Genomic DNA, 19589 nt, shown 5'->3' on the forward strand with positions numbered 1-19589 from the left:
ATAAAATGCATCATCTGCACAAAAGAATGCTCAGCTGCAAAACAGAACACATTTTACCATGTTTATTGGAAGAACTGCTAAAGCAGCTAAATCTGCCTTTCTTCTTTTCCATTAAGTCGTCCAATGTAACCCCTTCGTGTTAAGTATATGTAATCCCATCATTTACGCAGTAGATGGCAGCAGTTGCAATGCAAAAAAATAAAAATGTGTCCACATATACAATACAAGCAATGTCAGACAGAACACAGAATGAAATCACCAGCAGCACAACTAATTACAGCCTAAAATCTTTCACCGCTTACACTAATTTCTGCATTTTGGACCAAAATGTCCCTCTGAAGTCAATGGGAGTTGTTTCACTGAATTTGAAGGAACGGGGATTTGGTGCATAATAACAGTTTATGAAGTATTTTAGCAATGTATTTCTCATCTTAATAATTAGAATGTGTGCCATTATTAAAAGTACCTAACACTCACTGGTTAACAGTAAAAATCTTTACAGAATTAGAAGAGTATCGTATAAAACAGGGGTTTTCAAACTGGGGGGTCAAGACCCCACAGGGGGTCATGAGGTTATTACATGGGGGGTGGGGTAGCGAACTGTCAGCCTCCACCCTAAACCCTGCTTTGCCTCCAGCATTTATACTAATGTTAAATATATAAAAACATGTTTTTAATTTATAAAGGGGGGTCGCACTCAGAGGCTTGCTATTTGAAAGGGGTCACCACCAGTACAAAAGTTTGAGAACCACCGATATAAAATGTTTAATTTACTGAAGACAGAGGCATAGATTAAAATTTCAGAAATGATGCACTGAATGCATCCGATGAAGTGAGCTGTAGCTCACTAAAGCTTATGCTCAAATAAATTTGTTAGTCTCTAAGGTGCCACAAGTACTCCTTTTCTTTTTGAGAAATGATGAACTGACTTAGGAGCCTAAATCCCACTTTAGAAGTAGGTCACTTAGGCTAACCCCCATTGATTTAGGCTCCTAAGTGACTCAGGCACTTTTGAGTATTTTATCCACAGTTTAATTTTGCAGTGATTGCAGGACTGAGTCCCTTATTTCTGAATGTGCAGAGATCTGACAAACACCTGTGACCATGAACATTCCATGTGGAAAAGGGGCATGAATGGAGCTAGCAGGTCTACACTTTATGCTAAAGAATCCTTTCTGGAAATTAGTAATTTGTAGGAGTATATTCGGAAGGTGACCAAATTTATCTCACAAGTCTTTACAGACCTTTTCTTCAAGCTCATTATTCTGGTGCTTGTCATTTAAACTTCACTAAGCTCCCAAACCAGAAATTCAACTTCATAATGCAGACAAGAGGGCTCCTTCCTTCACCGAAGGGATCTGCTGAATATCTGCATAGAAATCTTGCCTCCTTTTAGGCATACCTTCACAGGTAATCTGAAATGCAGCAGAGCACCTTCAGATAATCTTTGAGTGTCAAATGGAAGGAAGGGAGGCCACTTTGCAGCCCTTACACCTTCTTCACACATTGTCACAGATCATGCACAAAATTATATTCAGCTCTACTTTTTTAAACACATTTGCACAAATAGGCTAAGAGATTGCCTATTCAGTGGAAATTTCCATTCAGTATACATAAGTGGGCTTGCTTAGTGCCAATATGACACTGGCATATTATTAGTTTATTGTATAACAAAAACCAGTGCACTTTTGCACAGCACATTATAAAACTTTTATGACTCAAGTCAAATCAAAACTCATTTTCACTTAGTATCCTAAAGGGCACAACAACCCAGAGACCTCAGATGCTTACATGTGCTTTGTTTGTTTTGTGGGGTGAAATAGACTTAAAGCCTGTGCCTCTGCCCACAGGAGAATGACCCATATCTCAGCTGCACGTGAGGATCTAACCCACTGGTGCTTTCATGGTCCTAATTTTTGTTCATTGTTTTCATTTTCTTCTGCTTTATTTCAAAGCAGGTGGCATTCCTGCAGGCCAAGGTGAAAGTAGGAGGAAAGTATGGGTACTATTTCCAAAAGTGCCTAAGTGACTTAGTTTCAGAGTAGCAGCCATGTTTGTCTCTATCCGCAAAAAGAAAAGGAGTACTTGTGGCACCTTAGAGACTAACAAATTTATTTGAGCATAAGCTACAGCTCACTTCATTGGATGCATGCCATAGGACTTAGTGACTTAGGAGTTTTAGTGCTATTAACAAACACAGCTTTAGCAATAAGGACCCTAGGTCCTTTTGACTTTCAATGAGATTTAGGCTCATATGTGCCTATGTCACTTTTGAAACTGGGACTTAAGGCTTGTCAACACAAGCTACCTTTGCACTCCCTGATTTCTAGGGTTGCTGAAGGGCAATTTTGGGGTTCCTCTAAATTACATCTGGCTGCAAAGTCCCACTACAGCTTGGGAAATCTTCAGCTGGCCAGATCTGCCAGCTATCTGGCTGCTTTCCACAGCTGGAACAGTACAAAACAGCCAGAGGAGGAACTGAAGCTCTGTCCCTAAGTGTCTAAAAGCTGAAGGCATCCAAAGGAGACATTATCAGATCAAAGACAATTCAGTACCAATGGAGTTCTGATAAATACATTAGGGTCCAGATTTTCAAAGAACTCTCACTGAAGTCAATAGGAATAATGAGAGTGCTGTGGTGATTAGTTAGTTCATTTGTACAGGGCTTTGAAAATGTAACCTGCTAAGTGCTCAGCAGCAGAGTTGTACTGTATTGGTTGAAGTGACTCTCCTCTGGCATTCCTCATATATTTCTCATGTTATCAATTTCGTTTTGACACAGTATAAATAACCATCCTTGCCCCTGAAAGGCTGCCCATGGTCTGAACATCAATGTCAAGGTTTTCCTCAAAAATGTGTTTTAATTTCTTTCCCCCACAAATTCCCTGCCCTGAAAGTATCTTCTGACAATTAACATAACCTAAAATAACATAATCATTAACAATGTACAGACAAAGGCTGCCCCATTCTTTCCACAGCTAAGTAAAGACATGGTTCTGCTGTATGGGGGAACCTAACCCACAGGGAACCCATTCCCAGATGTCCACAGCCTGTTGCAAGCCACGGAGCACTGCTCTGGGGCAGCTCTCTCTAGGGCAGTGAAAGGATAGGTCTGAGATTAGGACAGGCTGCAGAAGGGATGGGATCTGGCCACTACGTCTGCATACTGCATGGGTTTCCTGGCCAATAACCCCATTAGTGGCTGCATGGATGTACAGCACTCTGCCATTGATTTGGGCAAGAAGATTGTGACCCTGTATAGGTCCCATGCACATGGTCTGTTTTCTCAAGATTTGTTCAGTGACCACCGTGACGTTGCACTCCACATTTTTATAAAAATACGTTTATAAGTGTGGATATGATATAACTGGAATATGCTTTATGCAAAAGATCTCTTGTAAGGTATCATTACAAAGCTTATAATCTACTGAGTGTGGTCATCCTATTTGTATGAATGTATCGTTCTTGTATCTGAAACTAGGAATATGACATATAACTCTGAGATCCTATTGTAATTATGCAAAGTGTGGGCCATTAATGGTGGTTTGGAATCTTGATGGCTCCAATTAACTAGGACAATTGGTTGTAGATGGCTCTGTCTTCTTGTAAGCCTTCCTGTATACTGTGTGCCAGCGAGTGGGTAATGAAGTCTCACAGGACATGTGAACATGTCACATGATACTGGAATCCATCTTTAACCTGGTGCTTTCCCATTTAGAAGGAGGGGGGGAACCCAGAGAGACACAAAGGATTCCCACCTCGTGCCAAAGCCATAAAAGGAGGTGGAACAGAACAAAGGGGTCCCAGTCATGTGGAATCCTCTGCTTTTCACCTAAGATGCCTGCTGGAACTAACAAGAACTGTACTGGGGAAAGGATTGGGCCCAGACTAAGAAGGAGTCTAATCTGTGAAAGAAGCTTATTGAAACATCTCTGAGGGTGAGATTTACCTGACTTGCGTGTTTTGGCTTTATTTTACTTGGTGACTTACTTTGTTCTGTTTGTTATTACACCAGACCCTCGCTAGAACGCAGGATTTGGGATCCATGCGCGGTACCGCATTAACGTGGGGACCGTGTTAAAATGGATTCCAATTAAAGTAATTAAATTTGGGATCCATGGCCGTGACCGCGTTATATGCAAATTCGCGCTATATAGACGCATGTTCTAGCGAGGGTCCGGTGCACTTGGAACCACTTAAATCCTACTTTTTATTCTTAATAAAATCACTTTTGTTTATTATTGAACCCAGAGTAAGTGATTAGTACCTGGGGGAGCAAACAGCTGTGCATCTCTCTCTGTCAGTGTTACAGAGGGTTGACAATTTATGAGTTTATCCTGTATAAGCTTTATACAGACTAAGACGGATTTATTTGGGGTTTGGATCCCATTGGGAACTGAGTGCCTGGGTGCTGGAGACAGGAGCACTTCTTAAGCTGTTTTCAGTTAAGTCTGAAGCTTTGGGGGGGTCTGTGGGTCTGTGTTTGCAGCAGGCTAGCATGTCTGGCTCAACAAGGCCCAAACTGGCAGAGAAAACGGAGGCTGGAGGCCCAAACTGGCAGAGAAAACGGGCTCAGAGGTAGTCTCAGCACATCAGGTGACAGTCCCAAGGGGGTCTCTGTGACTGAACCCCTCACAGCCACCATGTGGACCCCAACTGTACTCTCTAAAACATACAAACTTCTTTTATATCTTAGTCTTTTATACTGACACCCATTACGCCAGTATATGAGTGCTTTCCACATAAGATCAATAGCAATAGCAATGCCTAGTGAACTCCAGACTGTCTCTGCCTCTTCTACCTTTCAAGGATTAAAACTCTGCATGGGCTGTCTTTTATACATACACATTACCCCTTTTAGGTAACAGCACCAGCCCAAGCTTGCCTGCCACTCTCCCATAGTATCAAGGATAAAACTCTGTTTCCTCTAAGACAGTAACATGGGTTCAGACTTTATTGGCACTGTGAACCAAAAAGTCTAAAATTCTGGAATCTGGAACTCTGGGGACAGGAGTTATTATTAATTATTATTATTATTATTAAATATTATTTTTATGTGGCAATAAGTTCCAAAAACAAAAAAAACGATTTCAATAATTTTCAGGAACAAACCATGCAATATTTACCAGTTGTGACAAATGTTATGCCTGGAAATCATTTCTAGCTACAACGCTGATTTGCAAATCAATGAAGTATTACACTGATGTTCAAAAGCTAAGATATTATTGAAATATTTTAAACATATGATAAATATGTTTAAAAGAATGCAGTTTTTCGTAATTAAATAACAATACTATAATAGCAATATCAATAATAATGAATATGTATTAATGTGATAAGGAATACTGTTCAGTTTCTGTCTACGACAAATCACTCCTTGCCAGATTCTGATCCCCCTATTTATACTGAATAGTATCTTGCTGGGTAAATAGCTCCCACTGGTTCCAGTAGAACTGTCTGAGGAGTACTACTCAACATAAATAAGGGTGTCGAAATCTGGCCCTCAACCTCCAAGGGTAACTGCATTTCGTTATGAAACCCCACAACAGAAATATTTTAATTCCATATGATCACTCATCCAAAGCATCATACATTTCATATTAAGATTTTAACCACTACTTTGCAAATAAAGTAGAAAGTATAAAAACCTTTCCATTAGAGGTATATTTGAAATTTCTGAGTTACACAGACTCTAGCTGACAACTACAAACCATGTACAATTGTTGCAAAATCATAAAATTAACATCTTCATTGTAGACATTTCTGCTAAGACTTTTTGGTGTAGAAGCATTTGAGGACTGTCATGATATAAATCTGAATGTGTTAAAACATTCATCGTTACCATTGACATTAGTGCATCACTTTATAACAGGTGAACTATATAAAGTAAGCAACAGTGATCTTTTTTTAATGTTGACTAAAAGTCCCTAAAGATTTCAAGTATTTCACCTCAAGTAAACACTCCTCATAAAGATATTTTCATATACCATGCTTAGGGCTTGTCTACATGGTTCATTACTACACAGCAAATTGGTGCACTGTGGAGTCACACCCTGGCTTGCTGTACAGTAACCCACTGCCTAGACCTAGCCTTAACTGCTAGACAGGAGGGGATGTCTGAGGTGAAATTTCTTTCCTCACAGATTTCAGAGTAACAGCCGTGTTAGTCTGTATTCGCAAAAAGAAAAGGAGTACTTGTGGCACCTTAGAGACTAACCAATTTATTGGAGCATGAGCTTTCGTGAGCTACAGCTCACTTCATCAGATGCAGTGAGCTGTAGCTCACGAAAGCTCATGCTCAAATAAATTGGTTAGTCTCTAAGGTGCCACAAGTACTCCTTTTCTTTTTCCTCACAGAATTAGTGGAAACCATCTTTTTTAACACAATAGAAGGCTTTAACATTTAATCTTTAGGTTTTTCTCAATGTCTCCTATTTCTTGGGCTTTGAATGTGGAGTTAAGAATGTACTTTTTTCTGAGCCATTTTCTTCTAACTCTAATACACACAGCCACTGACAATCATATATCCCTTTTGGCTATGCCAGCAAGAGTCTAGATTTGAAATGTCATTGAGATGCATGCAATTTGTATAGCCACTATTATTTTAGAAACCAAAAATAAAATAGATAACATTTATAAAACAATGCTTTTCAAACCTTGATAGTGGGTATCAAAATAGAGTGTGGATTATGGTTTGCACAGGAGTAAAGCAGGGCAAAATCTGGGGATATGTTTCCAGTCCATTTTTTTATGGCAGTAGGTAACTGAATATTGTAGTAATAAAGATGTGGATGCTTAACTAATGCATATTTTTACACAACACAAAATTAGTATAGTAATAGTTGATATGCTATATCCTCTCCCTTATATTAACTCTTCTCCAAGCAGTCCAATTGTCTTTCAGTGGGAGTATAACATGTAAAGAATACGTACTGTTCCGTTTGCCTTCTTCATCACCCTCCTCCTCATTCTCAGGGTCAATGTCTTCTGCCTGTGTAATCCAATCTAAATATCCCTTCAGATCCTCTTCAAGCTGCTGCTTTTCACGCAGCTTCTGAAAGTCCCCTCGGGCTTTGGCTTTTTCTCTTTCCTTGGAAAATTCCCTATTGATTTCAGATAAAACAGAACAAATATTGATTATAAGGCTGCATGGCATTTTTGACCAGGAATCTACATTGAAGAATAGATATTGACACAGCAAAAGAACTAAAGATACTATACAGAAGATTTGAAAGATTCGTTCAAAGCAAGACTGTGGTACTAAAAGTTCATGACAAATTTTTTTCAAGCTACATTTTTCATAACTGGTAATAAATACAGTTTATAAAAATCAAGAATTCTATGTATCAAAGAGTACAGTTTCTATGATTTTGGCCTCTACACTCTTTGAAGCCTCAACTATTGTGAAGTTTAAGTCTAATTAAAAAAATTAAGCATTATTCTGTCTGGCTCCACCACAATTTATATTCCCAGTTTTAGCAGTGCACTCCCCAACTGAACTGAGGGTACTTGGAGAGAGTGCTGCTTCCAACACAAAAAGTAGATGCCGGTTTAGAGTTGCCCTGACCTTTGTTAACTCTGAGTTAGGTGCTTTGCCAAAACTATTTATGTCAGTACATGTCCTGACTATGCTTCACAGAGAAAGGATCTCCCTTAGGTGGTCTTACTTTCCATTAGGTCAAGTAGAGAGGTTGCTCAAGATTTTGAACCTTTTTCCCCTTTATTCTCTGTGAGAAGGCCTCCCAAATCCTGTTACTCATAAATCAGGATTATGCCCTTTTGACTGGTTGTCCATTTGTTAGGAAATATAATCTATCAGTACAGCCTGTCGTGAATCTGTTCATCCCTTGTGCCACTGCTTATCATGAGATTCTCTTCAAATGGTGTGTGGCTCATACTCTGCCCTTACTTTTGCCAGGGTGTTACCACAATGACTTCCAAGTGAAGTACTTTCTTGCAACATGTACTTTGACACATGGTCCACACAGGCTTTTGAGACACATCATGCAATATCATGGCTGTGAGCTCCAGGTCTTCCTTTGCTAGAGTGTTCAAACATTTTCTAAGGTGCTTACATACCAACAGATATGGTACTTGTGTATAAGAACCATCGGTTGCAAATAGGTCAAAAGTGATAGAACTGTCACTATAGGACTTCTTGCAAAAGATCTGAAGGGTCCTCATCTTAAACCTGTCATTGGACCTAATTTTATCCACAGGTAGGCTGGCAACTCTTCCATTGGATTCAATAGGAGTTTTGCCCTTCTACCAGGGGAAGGAATTGGTTCCATTATTTGGAAAGTGAAGCATACTCTATTGGAAAATTTCCAGCCAGTTTGTGACAGGGCACAAAAGAAGCTTAACAAAGAGGTATTAAAATAGGAAGCTCTGAAATAACACGGGCTAGATTGTGCCTGTTTGGCTGGCCCACATTTACATGGGTGATTATTACAAAAGAAAATGCCCAGTGTTCAGGTTTCACTTTAAGGAAATGACATTACAGCTTGGGGAACGACTAACTGAATTTTTAATTCAATCGTTTACAAAACTATTACAACTGCTAGGTATTAGAAATTAAATAAAAAGGTTTATATCAAATGTAGGTATGGAGACCAGATATTTGTAGTTCAACTCCACTTCTAATCTAATTTATAAAATCTAATAGTGATCAATACATTGCACAGGAAATGACAGAATAGACACCACAAGCAAATGAACATTGCAAAAGAAATGTCCACCCACAATAATCCCACACTGGCCAATTTTTAATGTCCTTCTATTAACATTTTTGTGTGATTTCGACTTTCTCTACAGTTGGACTGGCTACAGTTACAGAGAGTGAGGGCAGGCACTATACAAACTTCCTCACACAGCTATACTACTGCATTTTAACGTTCCCATTATGCTAGTTCTGACAGCTCTAAATAAGCCTTAGGATTACGTTATTTAGTAATTTTATTATATGGACAAATGTCTATTGACAATGACAAGCAGACAAGTAAGCCCGTTTTCATTTTTGTTCAGAACTGGGATTTGAACCCAAGCCAATGTATTAATACACGGAGGCCGTGTCCTCAGGTCCCAACTCAGCCATTGCTCAGACAAAACTTTCATGGATTTCAGTCAGAGCAAGGACTTCATAATTGATCTTGCCGCCACTTATAATCCATAGAGAAGGAAAATGCAATAGAGAGATATATAATATTAGCTAGCTAATTAACTATTTCTGCCTGCCTATCGCTTAGCTAAATACTAATATTTCCATCCACAGTTCTTGCAGGAGATGAAAGGCAGGCCCAGAATTGTGCTCACAAAATAAGGAAGCTGGGTTGAGGCTTTGCTTAAAATCTGGCTTTTCATGTGCAGTTATACTCTGAAAAGTGACTGGGAAATGGCATTGTGGGGTTCCTAATTTCTTGAATCTTTGATTTCCAGGTCAAATTTGCTCAGTTTACATGCAAAAAGATGTTTTCCCTAACTACCAGCCCTATAAATTTTAACATGGAATCTGAAAGTCAAATTGAGCTCTTTTTGCTCTTGTGCATTATCACAAATAAGGATTTGGGAGTGGGAAAATACTTAACATTGCTGTTGATGATGAATGTACACGCCAGAAAAGAGAGCAGCGCACTGTCCCAGTGTGGTATTGGCTCTGCAGTGCTAAGAGGAGTAACAAGTAGCAATGACTTATTTTTCTTTCTGAGCCTGGAGACGTAACTGGGAATACACACAAGTAGCAGCAGGAGCAGCTTTAGGGGAGCGTGAGAAGGTTCCTTACATTGTCATAAGGAAGAAGATAAAACATGGCGGATGTATGCATTTATAAACACACACACATTCGCATGTATATATCTAAAATCAATCTGGGCATACACCAGCAGTAAATGCTATACCAGTAGCCAGCATTTCCAGGGTCAGGCCTTAAAAGATAGCACACTTCAAAAGTGGAAGAGCCATTAGTGAATCGAAACATCGCATTTAACTAGTGCAAATACAAATGGCATCAACGTATCTTCTGCAAATTAGATTCTGCCCTCAGTTACACCACTGTAAATCTAGAGTAACACTATTGAAGTCAATGAAGTTACTAAGATTTTACACCAGTGCAAGTAAGAGAAGAATTTGGCCTTCTGTATTTTTAATAGAATACTAATTTAGATATTTGTGTTGAGATAGATTTATTGAAAGTTAAGAAAATTAATGACTTTCTGGAAAGAAAACTGCAGACTTATGAGATGGGACCAACTCTTGGGCAATGCACACAGGTTCTTGCACAGTGGACCTATGTCCAGTTTGGCAGGATGGATAGAATCCCTCCCAACCCAGTGACAGAAAGTGGGACAGCCAGGGAGACACACCCTGTGGTCTCCTTAGGAGAGGAGTTTTGGCCAGTGAATTTGTGTAGCCCTGCGTCTGATGACCCACATTCCTCCATCCACTTTATTACAGAGAGTGCCAACTGGGAGCCGTGCTCCCTGATGTACAGATAGTGCAGAGTCCTCTTGGGCACAGGGCTGTATTAAGGAATAAGTATGGGCACATACCTAAGGCTTCCGCCCTAGCTATGCCATTGAAATTGCAACTTTCATTCAAAAATAAATTGGTTCTAGACCTCATGGTTGCCAAGAAAACCTTGTAAACATTACCTGAGTGTAAATAATGCAGACTGAAACAATAGTTCTGAGAGGTATGAACTGCCCTGTTCATCTTAATAGAGTTTTCAGCTCCATTCTCTGAGTCCTCCCCCTAAAGAATCTTCTCGGTTGACTGGAGGCTGAGTTATCCCTCACCCATACAGAACCCAGCCCTCCTGAAGACAAGGCGCTGTAGTCCAGTGAGGGAACTGTACTCCAAAGAGGAGCAGTGGCAAGCCACCACCAGCCCAGCAGACGGATCTTGTGTGGATGGGTGGCCCCTGACACTGCTATTCCAGGGAGAGGCATGATTATGGTGCAGGGACATAACCTATTTATAACCTTCACTAATTTATTGATAAGAAGAACCTGTCAAAATATGAGCTGCAATTATTTTAATACTGTTTAAAGAATTGTGAGAATATGTAAATAAATCTAAAAAAATAAATAGCAGAGTAGAATCTATTTAGTTTTCTCCCATTTCGAATGATTGTATAATTTATAGTTTGCAGCGTTGTTGTTGCCGTGTTGGTCATGAGAGAGATAAGGTAGGTGAGGTAATACCTTTTATTGATGGAAGGGACAAGCTTTTGAACTTCACAGGAAGAGGAAGAGCTCTGTGGAGCTCAAAAGCTTGTCCCTTCCACAAACCGAAATTGGTCCAATAAATGATATTACCTCACCTAGCTGTTCTCTCTGTATAATTTACACGTGAAGGAGACCAGTTTATACTGCTCTTATTCACTGTCGCTTTCCATGTAAATAAAAGATATTTTCTTGGGATTCACACATGATTCAACTCCAAACTATATATATTTGACCCATTATTTCAAGAGCAATGGCATTAATATTTGGTTGAACGGTGAGCTCAATAAAGCAGCTGTACTTGTAATTGTCATGAAATCTGGAAATGTATATTCAAGCATAACACAAACCATCAGTGGCAGACCCAATGTGGGAAAAGATCCCTTTGAATTTACAACAATATTTCCACAAAATCCCTAGACTGTCCATAGTCCCTGGTAAACCCCAGTGTCCACAGACTGGCACACCTTACAGAAGATAGTCTGGATTTATGCTGACCTTTGTGGGAGTGGGAGCTACAGCCGCATTGATAGAGAAAGCAGTGGGAGCCCCCAACTAAATAGGAGAATATGATATCCTCACACTCTGAATTTCAACTGTTACACTCTGAAAATTTTTTCATTCCACATCACATATTTCTAAAAGATATGGATTGTTAATACCACTAGATTTACCAATGCAGGCCCTCCACTGCCAATCCTACATTTTAGTTTGCCAACCGACAAAGTCTACACTGGTGTAAACTTCCTTAGAAATTTTCCCCTTTCAGTATTTCTTTTTTCTTAAAGGAACTACTACTTAGGGATATGTCAAGATCTGAAAAGTTCTTCCCCATTAAATTTTTATACAAAACTCAGTGACCATAGACAGTTTAAGAAGCTTTCATGAGCCCCTCCTTAAAATTAAACCTGTTCTCTCCATCCTTTCTCAGTTTGGTACAGTTGTTCATTAAGGGCTGAAATTCAAACACAGGCTGTAATGAGCAATTTTAGTATAAATTTTATGTCTCTTTATTTAGTGTAGGTTTCAGAGTAGCAGCTGTGTTAGTCTGTATCCGCCAAAAGAAAAGGAGTACTTGTGGCACCTAAGGCCACAAGTACTCCTTTTCTTTTGGCGGATACAGACTAACACAGCTGCTACTCTGAAACCTGTCATTATGCAAGGCACTGAATTTAGCCGTATGGAGTGGAAATCTTTCAACTTCATGAAAAAACTCGTACAGATACAGACAAACATCATCTTCCTTTCCAAATGCAAACAGATGGACATCATACCAAAAGGACTGAAGGTAAATATGTTAGTCTCTAAGGTGCCACAAGTACTACTTTTATTTAGTGTAGGAACTGAATTTTGTCAGCCCTCATCAGAAAATACTTCCCAGTTAATATGATATCACAGGGACAATTGTTGAAGAACTTATCCTTTTGAAGCTATCAGAGTAACAGCCATGTTAGTCTGTATTCGCAAAAAGAAAAGGAGTACTTGTGGCACCTTAGAGACTAACCAATTTATTTGAGCATAAGCTTTCGTGAGCTACAGCTCAAATAAATTGGTTAGTCTCTAAGGTGCCACAAGTACTCCTTTTCTTTTGAAGCTAGTATCTTTTCTTCACATGAAATGACATATTAGGAAATAAATGTGAGTTTTAATCAACTAAGAACTGCAGAATTTAGCCCACATATTTTTAATAAGATATGTACAACCATAGGTAAGGTATTGTGTTGCCAATACTGTATGACATGGAAATAATAGAAAGCCTCTTACTTTTAAATATTACATCTAAGTTTGGTGTCAGTATATTACCTTCCTAGAGTGGCATAAAAGTGTTCCATGAACTGCTTTGGGTCTTTTCACAAAGCAAATATATTAATTGTTTAATTTATTCAAGAATTAAAAAGCTCTTCACATGCAATCACTCCACTTTTGTCTTTCACTTGATATTGCAGAAACTAAATATGGAGGCATTTACTACAGCTCTTCCCAGTTAGGACTTAATTCAAAAAAATTAGATTTGGCATACACAGAACATAATCCTGATTTATTAGATGGTATTTTAATGAAGCTGGAGAACACCAGCACGCACTTTCCATTTACTACTCTCCACCAAGCATCCCGAGAGGAGATACTTTAAAAGGGCATCTCCTTTTACAAAAATGTTTATGAAAAAAAAGCCACTCAGCAGATCTGTCTGAGAATTAAGTGCTTTATTAGAAATTTTAAAAAGTTTAATTGTTTCGGCAGACAGGGTCATAAGTCCTTTAGAACAGTGATTCTCAACCAGGGATACATGTACCCCTGGGGGTATGTAGAGGTCTTCCAGGGGCACATCAACTCACCTAAATATTTGCCTAGTTTTACAACAGGCTACATAAAAAGCATTAGCGAAGTCAGTACAATCTAAAATTTCATAGAGACAATGACTTGTTTATACTGCCCTATACACTGAAATGTAAGTACAATATTTATATTCCAATTGATTTATTTTATAATTATATGGTATAAATAAGAAAGTAAGCAATTTTTAAGTAATAGTGTGCTCTGACACTTCTGTATTTTTATGTCTGATTTTGTAAGCAAGTAGTTTTTAAGTGAGGTGAAACTTGGGTTACGCAAGACAAACCAGAATCCTGACTGGGGTACAGTAGTCTGGAAAGGTTGAGAGCCACTGCTTTAGAAAATCCTGTTTTCTTCACAGAAGGCTGGTTTTAAGCTCATATTGGATACAGAGGGTACAAAAGGGGCAGTTCTTGTTTCCGTGATTTGCCAACTTAGCTGTGGGTCTGCTATCCCAGGGGTGGTATCTCTTGAGAAAATAGATACCCTGGTGTGCTATGGAATCAAGACAAGGGACTTTTGTTGGCTGGTGCTACGACTTCTTGATTTCCTCAATTAAGTTGTTCAGGTTTGCTTCATAAGAGTGATGGATATATGGTGTTTCTGGGTGAAGCACTATTGAAAGCTGCTGCTATTGAAAGGATCAAAGTAAAATAAGTCATTTAAAAAATGCAACAATTGGCACGGCTGCTACTTCTAGCAGCACTTCACTCAGGGCTGAACCAGCTACTAACTTTCACTTTTTATTAAAATAAGTGCACGCGGGGAATTAAACACAGTCCTCTACATACACAGTTAGGTTTTGGGGGTTTTTGTAAACACAGCGTAGAAGTCAGGCATTGTCATGGTGAAGCATGACTGCAATTTATCAGTGGGGGGAGTTGCAGTAGCATTCTATCTCCAAGATTATGATGTTTTTCACTTTTATTTAAAAAAACAGCTGATCATGTAAGGGAGTGTAATTCCCTTCTTGGGTCTCCATTTACAACCATGTGTTAACTTCAGTGGAGTTGAATAGGTTTAACTGAATGCAGAATTTGGCTGTATGGTAGGTTTTCTGTCACAGTACAATGGTGAAAAAATCATCCCTTAGACATACACACCTGGCCTTCTCTTAAATTAATAGAAACCATGTGTGCATGTGTGAGAGTAGAATTTCGCCATATGGGATTAGCTTGTTATCACTATCGTCTTCATAGGTGTCCTCCCCCAAATTTGATTGGGCCAGACTCTGCTTTCACACCAGGGTAAACTATAAACTTTGGCAAAGTTACTTTGGGTTACACTAGCATGTATGAGCTCAAACTCTGGCCTATTGCCTGTAAAATCTCAGTTTAAAAATAAAGCTCTTTTAATGAGCATTTCACAAGCATATGAGTCAACAAACTTCTATTTTTGTTTTAAGTCCTACAGTTTAAAAACAGCCAAACTGATTCCTGATTCATATTTTTAAACACAACATGCTCCCAGGCTAAGACTTTATAGGCCAGCATGCCAACATTGCGAGGGATATCTTTTTGCAAGCCTGGCCCAATGAGAAACACTTCTACAAAATCTTAGAATCAAATATGCTTTTCATCAACTTCTCTATTTTCCTACAAAGTATCTTCTTCCTTCAAAGTAACCTGCCTTTTGATTAGTGACCTATTCTCCACTTAATTCCGATTTCCCCTTTTTCCCAAATACAGCACCACTGAATCAGGAGACAAAATCTGCCTGTAACGTGACTGTCCATTGAACAAGTTCAACATGATCGTAATTTGTAGCACACACAGGTCCTTAAGTGATCTGTAGCTCACGAAAGCTTATGCTCAAATAAATTTGTTAGTCTCTAAGGTGCCACAAGTACTCCTTTTTTTTTAATAATATTTTGTAACCAGAGTAAAGTTTTCTGAAGTCCTGTCTACTCTACAAAAGGCAGCCTTATTATAACTGAGTCAAAGTCGGTTGGGTTCACAGTGCAGATGTGAGATCACTGAGTACAGAATTGCTTACAGATTCCCCTTCAAGAATCCAGTGTATTTAGTGACTGGACTGGCAGCTTTGCTCCTTGCTGAGTGAAAATGTCTCTCTTGTCTCTTTGCCAAATGAGGATCTGGAGACTGCCCCTGATCAGTGTATCTATGCAAGTACAGTACCACCTGCAACAAGCAATGCTGAGGCAGAAGCATACAAATTGCAGCAGTGTACATTCATGCTCTGACACTCTGGGGCAATTATTTCATGCCAGGTCTTTCTAAAGAAGCCAAATGGTTCCTGCTTCTATGCATAAACAGAGGTTCTCTCTTTACATTGGGATAGATTTTCTGCTGTGGGGGAGCATTGCATAGCATAGCAGTGTGGAGGTGGGGGACATGCAGTCTGGGAGCTGGTTACAGCTCTGATTCTCTGCCTGGTTCAGCCCTAACTCAGGGCAGGTTAGACCAACCTTAGAGTCCTTAAAGGACTGTCTCCTAAATGAGAAGAGCCAGAACACAGCACTGAGAACCACTGATATAATCTACCCAGCCATCAATGCAGATTCCTCAAATTCCCATTTGTCTGAAGAGAGGACTCACATAATAATGGAATTTTTTGTATTCACATATGTACAATGTGGATGAATTGTACACAGAGAGGGTTTCAGGGAGTAGTAACCAAATCAATCAATGAATTAGCAGACTCAAATCAGACAAAGAATTCAAACTTTAAACAGTACAAATAAATATACGCAAGCACTCACACCCGATTGCGCACATACCATGAAACAGATAGACAAATAAAATAAACAAACTATAATGTAGACTATATACTTAATTACTGGGTTTTTATATAAAGTATGGTTACTTGCTCTGTTGCAAGTCTAAAATAACTGTATGCTGGGTCCTGCAGTCTTTATTTATCCTGAACTCCTATTGATCCCAATGGGAGTTTAGCTCAAGTAAGGAGGATTGGTTCTTTATAAGGAAAACATGATGTACAATATTCACTTACTTTATTTAGTTAATTTATTCAGTTAAAGTTAGCAATTGAGCAAAATATACAGTACATTCTGGCCATGGCAGTCCTGGTGCAGTTCTGCTGCACAAAGGAGTGCAGCTAGAGGTGACAGACTTATGCAGGGGTAGTGGACTACTTGAATGGCATGGAGCCAGCTCCATGCAAGATGCTGGCTTGTTAGCACATATGACTGAAAGACACCATCAAATTAGGCCTGAATAAAGACTGGGAGTGGATGAGTCACTACAAAAACTAATTTCCCCCTGCTGATACTCACACCTTCTTGTCAACTGTTTGAAATGGGCCACCCTGACTACATTGGCCTCATTAGCACTACAAAAGTGATTTTTCCTCCCTTGGTATTCACCCTTTCTTGTCAACTGTTGAGAATAGCCCACTTCCACCTTAACTGAATTGGCTCATTAGCACTGACCCCCCACTTGGTAAGGCAACTCCCATCTTTTCATGTGCTGTGTATTTATACTTACCTACTGTATTTTCCACTCCATGCATCTGATGAAGTGGGTTTTAGCCGACGAAAGTTTATGCCCAAATAAATTTGTTAGTTTCTAAGGTGCCATAAGGACTCCTCATTGTTATAACTGAAAAGTGGTGTCCTGTTATGTGTGTGAGCAACCTGAAGGCATGCTGCATTTCTCCGAGGAAGGGACCTTTTTGAGTCAGCACTAAACAAAGGCATGATGGATTTATTAGCGGAATTTACATTGTGGAAGGGTGCTTTTTATGTGTGTTACTACATCTCTTAATGGGCTCAATCTGCCAATGTAATGAGCACCCTCAAGACCCATAACATTTTTGGAGTTGATAGTGCTAACCACCTTCCAGTAAGCGATCAGCACTGCACAGGATCAAGCTCTAAGAAACCTGAGCAGATAAGTGAGTCCAAAATAAAGCCTGTTGTATTTCACCCTGATCCAGCTTCCACTGAAGACAATAGAAACACTTTCACTGATTTTGATGGGAATTGGATTGTAGTTTGGGTTGAGGTTGCAGATGGCTAAAACCATTTGATGAGTATTTATTGTTGGTACATTTGATCTGCCTGCCCTTTCTTTTACCAAGAATTTATTTCCCCCTCCCTTTATTTTTTTAATGTTATGGCAGAGTCAGACTTTTATTTCAGTCAGCCATGTGGTCACTCGCACAACAATAAAATAACATAGTTCAGTTCATAACCTGCAGAGTTCTAGAGCTGAATACCATTTCCTCTCCTTTCTCATGCATGCTTTGTTTATTTATATACTTTTTATCTTTTCCTTTTGCTTTTTTTCCTATTAAGCCTTTGCTCTGCCAAGAAAAGGAACACTGTCAAAATCTGTTCATTTTCCTTTAGCCAGGAGACTATGGATGACAGTTCACTGCCATTTTCTATTTTGTGTATCATTATTTAAATGTCCTTTTCTATGATTTTTCCATGTGTCCTGTAGATAAGGGTTCTTAGGTGTACATGCTTATCTTGGCTAGCATATTTTACATTACATAAACTGATTATCATTGCAGGTGAGATTTGCATGTATGAGTGCTTTGCTCTTAGTTCCTAGAATTATTTTACACATATATTGCTGCATTGCAAATAGTGTCATAGTAATGAGATGCAAAAAAATATTTAAACTATTTTAGTAGCCTGCAAGACTTTCATGTAGGAGGATATATATAAGGACATGTCAAAGCATATGCTTTGGTGTTCTTAAGGAAGGAAGTAAATGCAACTTACAGAGATTTATTAATGTATTTGAAAGATCTTCTTATTTGTTCCCATGGCTACCCAAAGAAGTACTAATGCCTTCAGCAAAAAATGTCTTCAACAGAATACAACCTCCAATGATAAGGACTGTCTTGAGGAATAGATTATCATAAATCATCAAAAGCTGTGCCTCTTGATAAATAAATAATGAAGTTTTGTCATTTATTATTTCTTTGTTCATAGAAAAAAAGTCGTGTGTATTGAATTAGTGAGATATTATTTTTACTTGAAAAGGTATCTGAAAGGTACATGTATGTTTATGCATTTCCCCTCCACACTCTGTTTTTGGGTAATGTACCTAATATTCTATTTTATTTTAAGCTGTAATGCAGATCAATACAAACAAGACCCACTATCAATTTCTGTTCCTTGTACTTTATGGGATTTATGAGCTCAGAGTGCATGGGCCCCACCTTGTGAGGTGCTGAGCACCTCTCTGGAGACCTTCAGTATCTCTCAGAATTGGATCTTTAAGGCCAGCTCCTCAGCTGCGATAGGACTACTCTGTGCTGCTCCATCAGTGTAAAGCTGCCCTAAAATTGCCTTGCCTAGTCCACCTGCCTAGGGAGATCCTTGAATGGATCAGAGCAACTGTAGTGCCTGCTACCTTACACCCACCTCCCTGTGTTTGGCCCTGTGGACACAGCTAGCAAAAGAAAGCATGACCACAGATCCCTGTACAATAGCAAATTCTGGGTACCGTCAGGACCACAGGCGGCCCTAGAGGGTATGCAAGGGGATCCAAGACAGATCATACTAGGATAAGGACAGGGGCTTCAGAGCACCATTTAAAGTTTTTGTGGAGCACAGATTTGTCCCCTCTCCCCGAACTGATCTCCTCTTCCCTGCTTAGGCATCCCTCCACTCCCCTACAACAGTCTGATCCCCGCCACACCCTCTCCAAATATGAGTGAATGGCACTGCGACCAGGCACATGAGGTCTCAGCACAACCAAAAAGTGGTCAGCCCCTGGCCTGAGTAGCTCCCCTGGCTCCACGGCTATGATAAGGGGAATGCAAAGGTGGCTAAAGACCAGCTTTGTAGCAGCTAAGCCCTCCTCGGTTTCAGGTAAGCATCTGTGTGGACAAATACTGCAAGAACAACGTGAATTTGAAAATGTGGCCCATGGTGCAAATGCTCAGCTAATGTGTGCCTGCCTGCCTGCCTGTCAGATTACTGAAGGCTATTCTGAAGGAGATAAGTGAATGTGAATGTTTTGGATCAGTCTCATGAAAGAAGCAGTTAAAATAAAAGAGCAAAAAATGATGTCATCTGGTGAACTGGCACTGCTG

The 19589-nt window shown here is 39.4% G+C and overlaps 1 protein-coding gene across 1 annotated transcript in view; it reads right to left on the reverse strand.

Moving 5' to 3' along the window:
* Positions 1 to 19589, reverse strand: part of CACNA1D (calcium voltage-gated channel subunit alpha1 D) — a 328116-nt gene that overhangs the window by 131763 nt on the left and 176764 nt on the right. Inside the window, exons 9-10 of the mRNA XM_077821490.1 lie at positions 6934 to 7103; positions 58 to 132 (exon numbers count right to left, since the gene is read on the reverse strand). Coding sequence (XP_077677616.1) covers positions 58 to 132; positions 6934 to 7103 — 245 coding nt within the window. The remainder of the gene's footprint in view (positions 1 to 57; positions 133 to 6933; positions 7104 to 19589) is intronic.

This window comes from Eretmochelys imbricata, chromosome 7 (assembly GCF_965152235.1).
Source record: "Eretmochelys imbricata isolate rEreImb1 chromosome 7, rEreImb1.hap1, whole genome shotgun sequence".
NCBI classification, from domain to species: domain Eukaryota; kingdom Metazoa; phylum Chordata; order Testudines; family Cheloniidae; genus Eretmochelys; species Eretmochelys imbricata.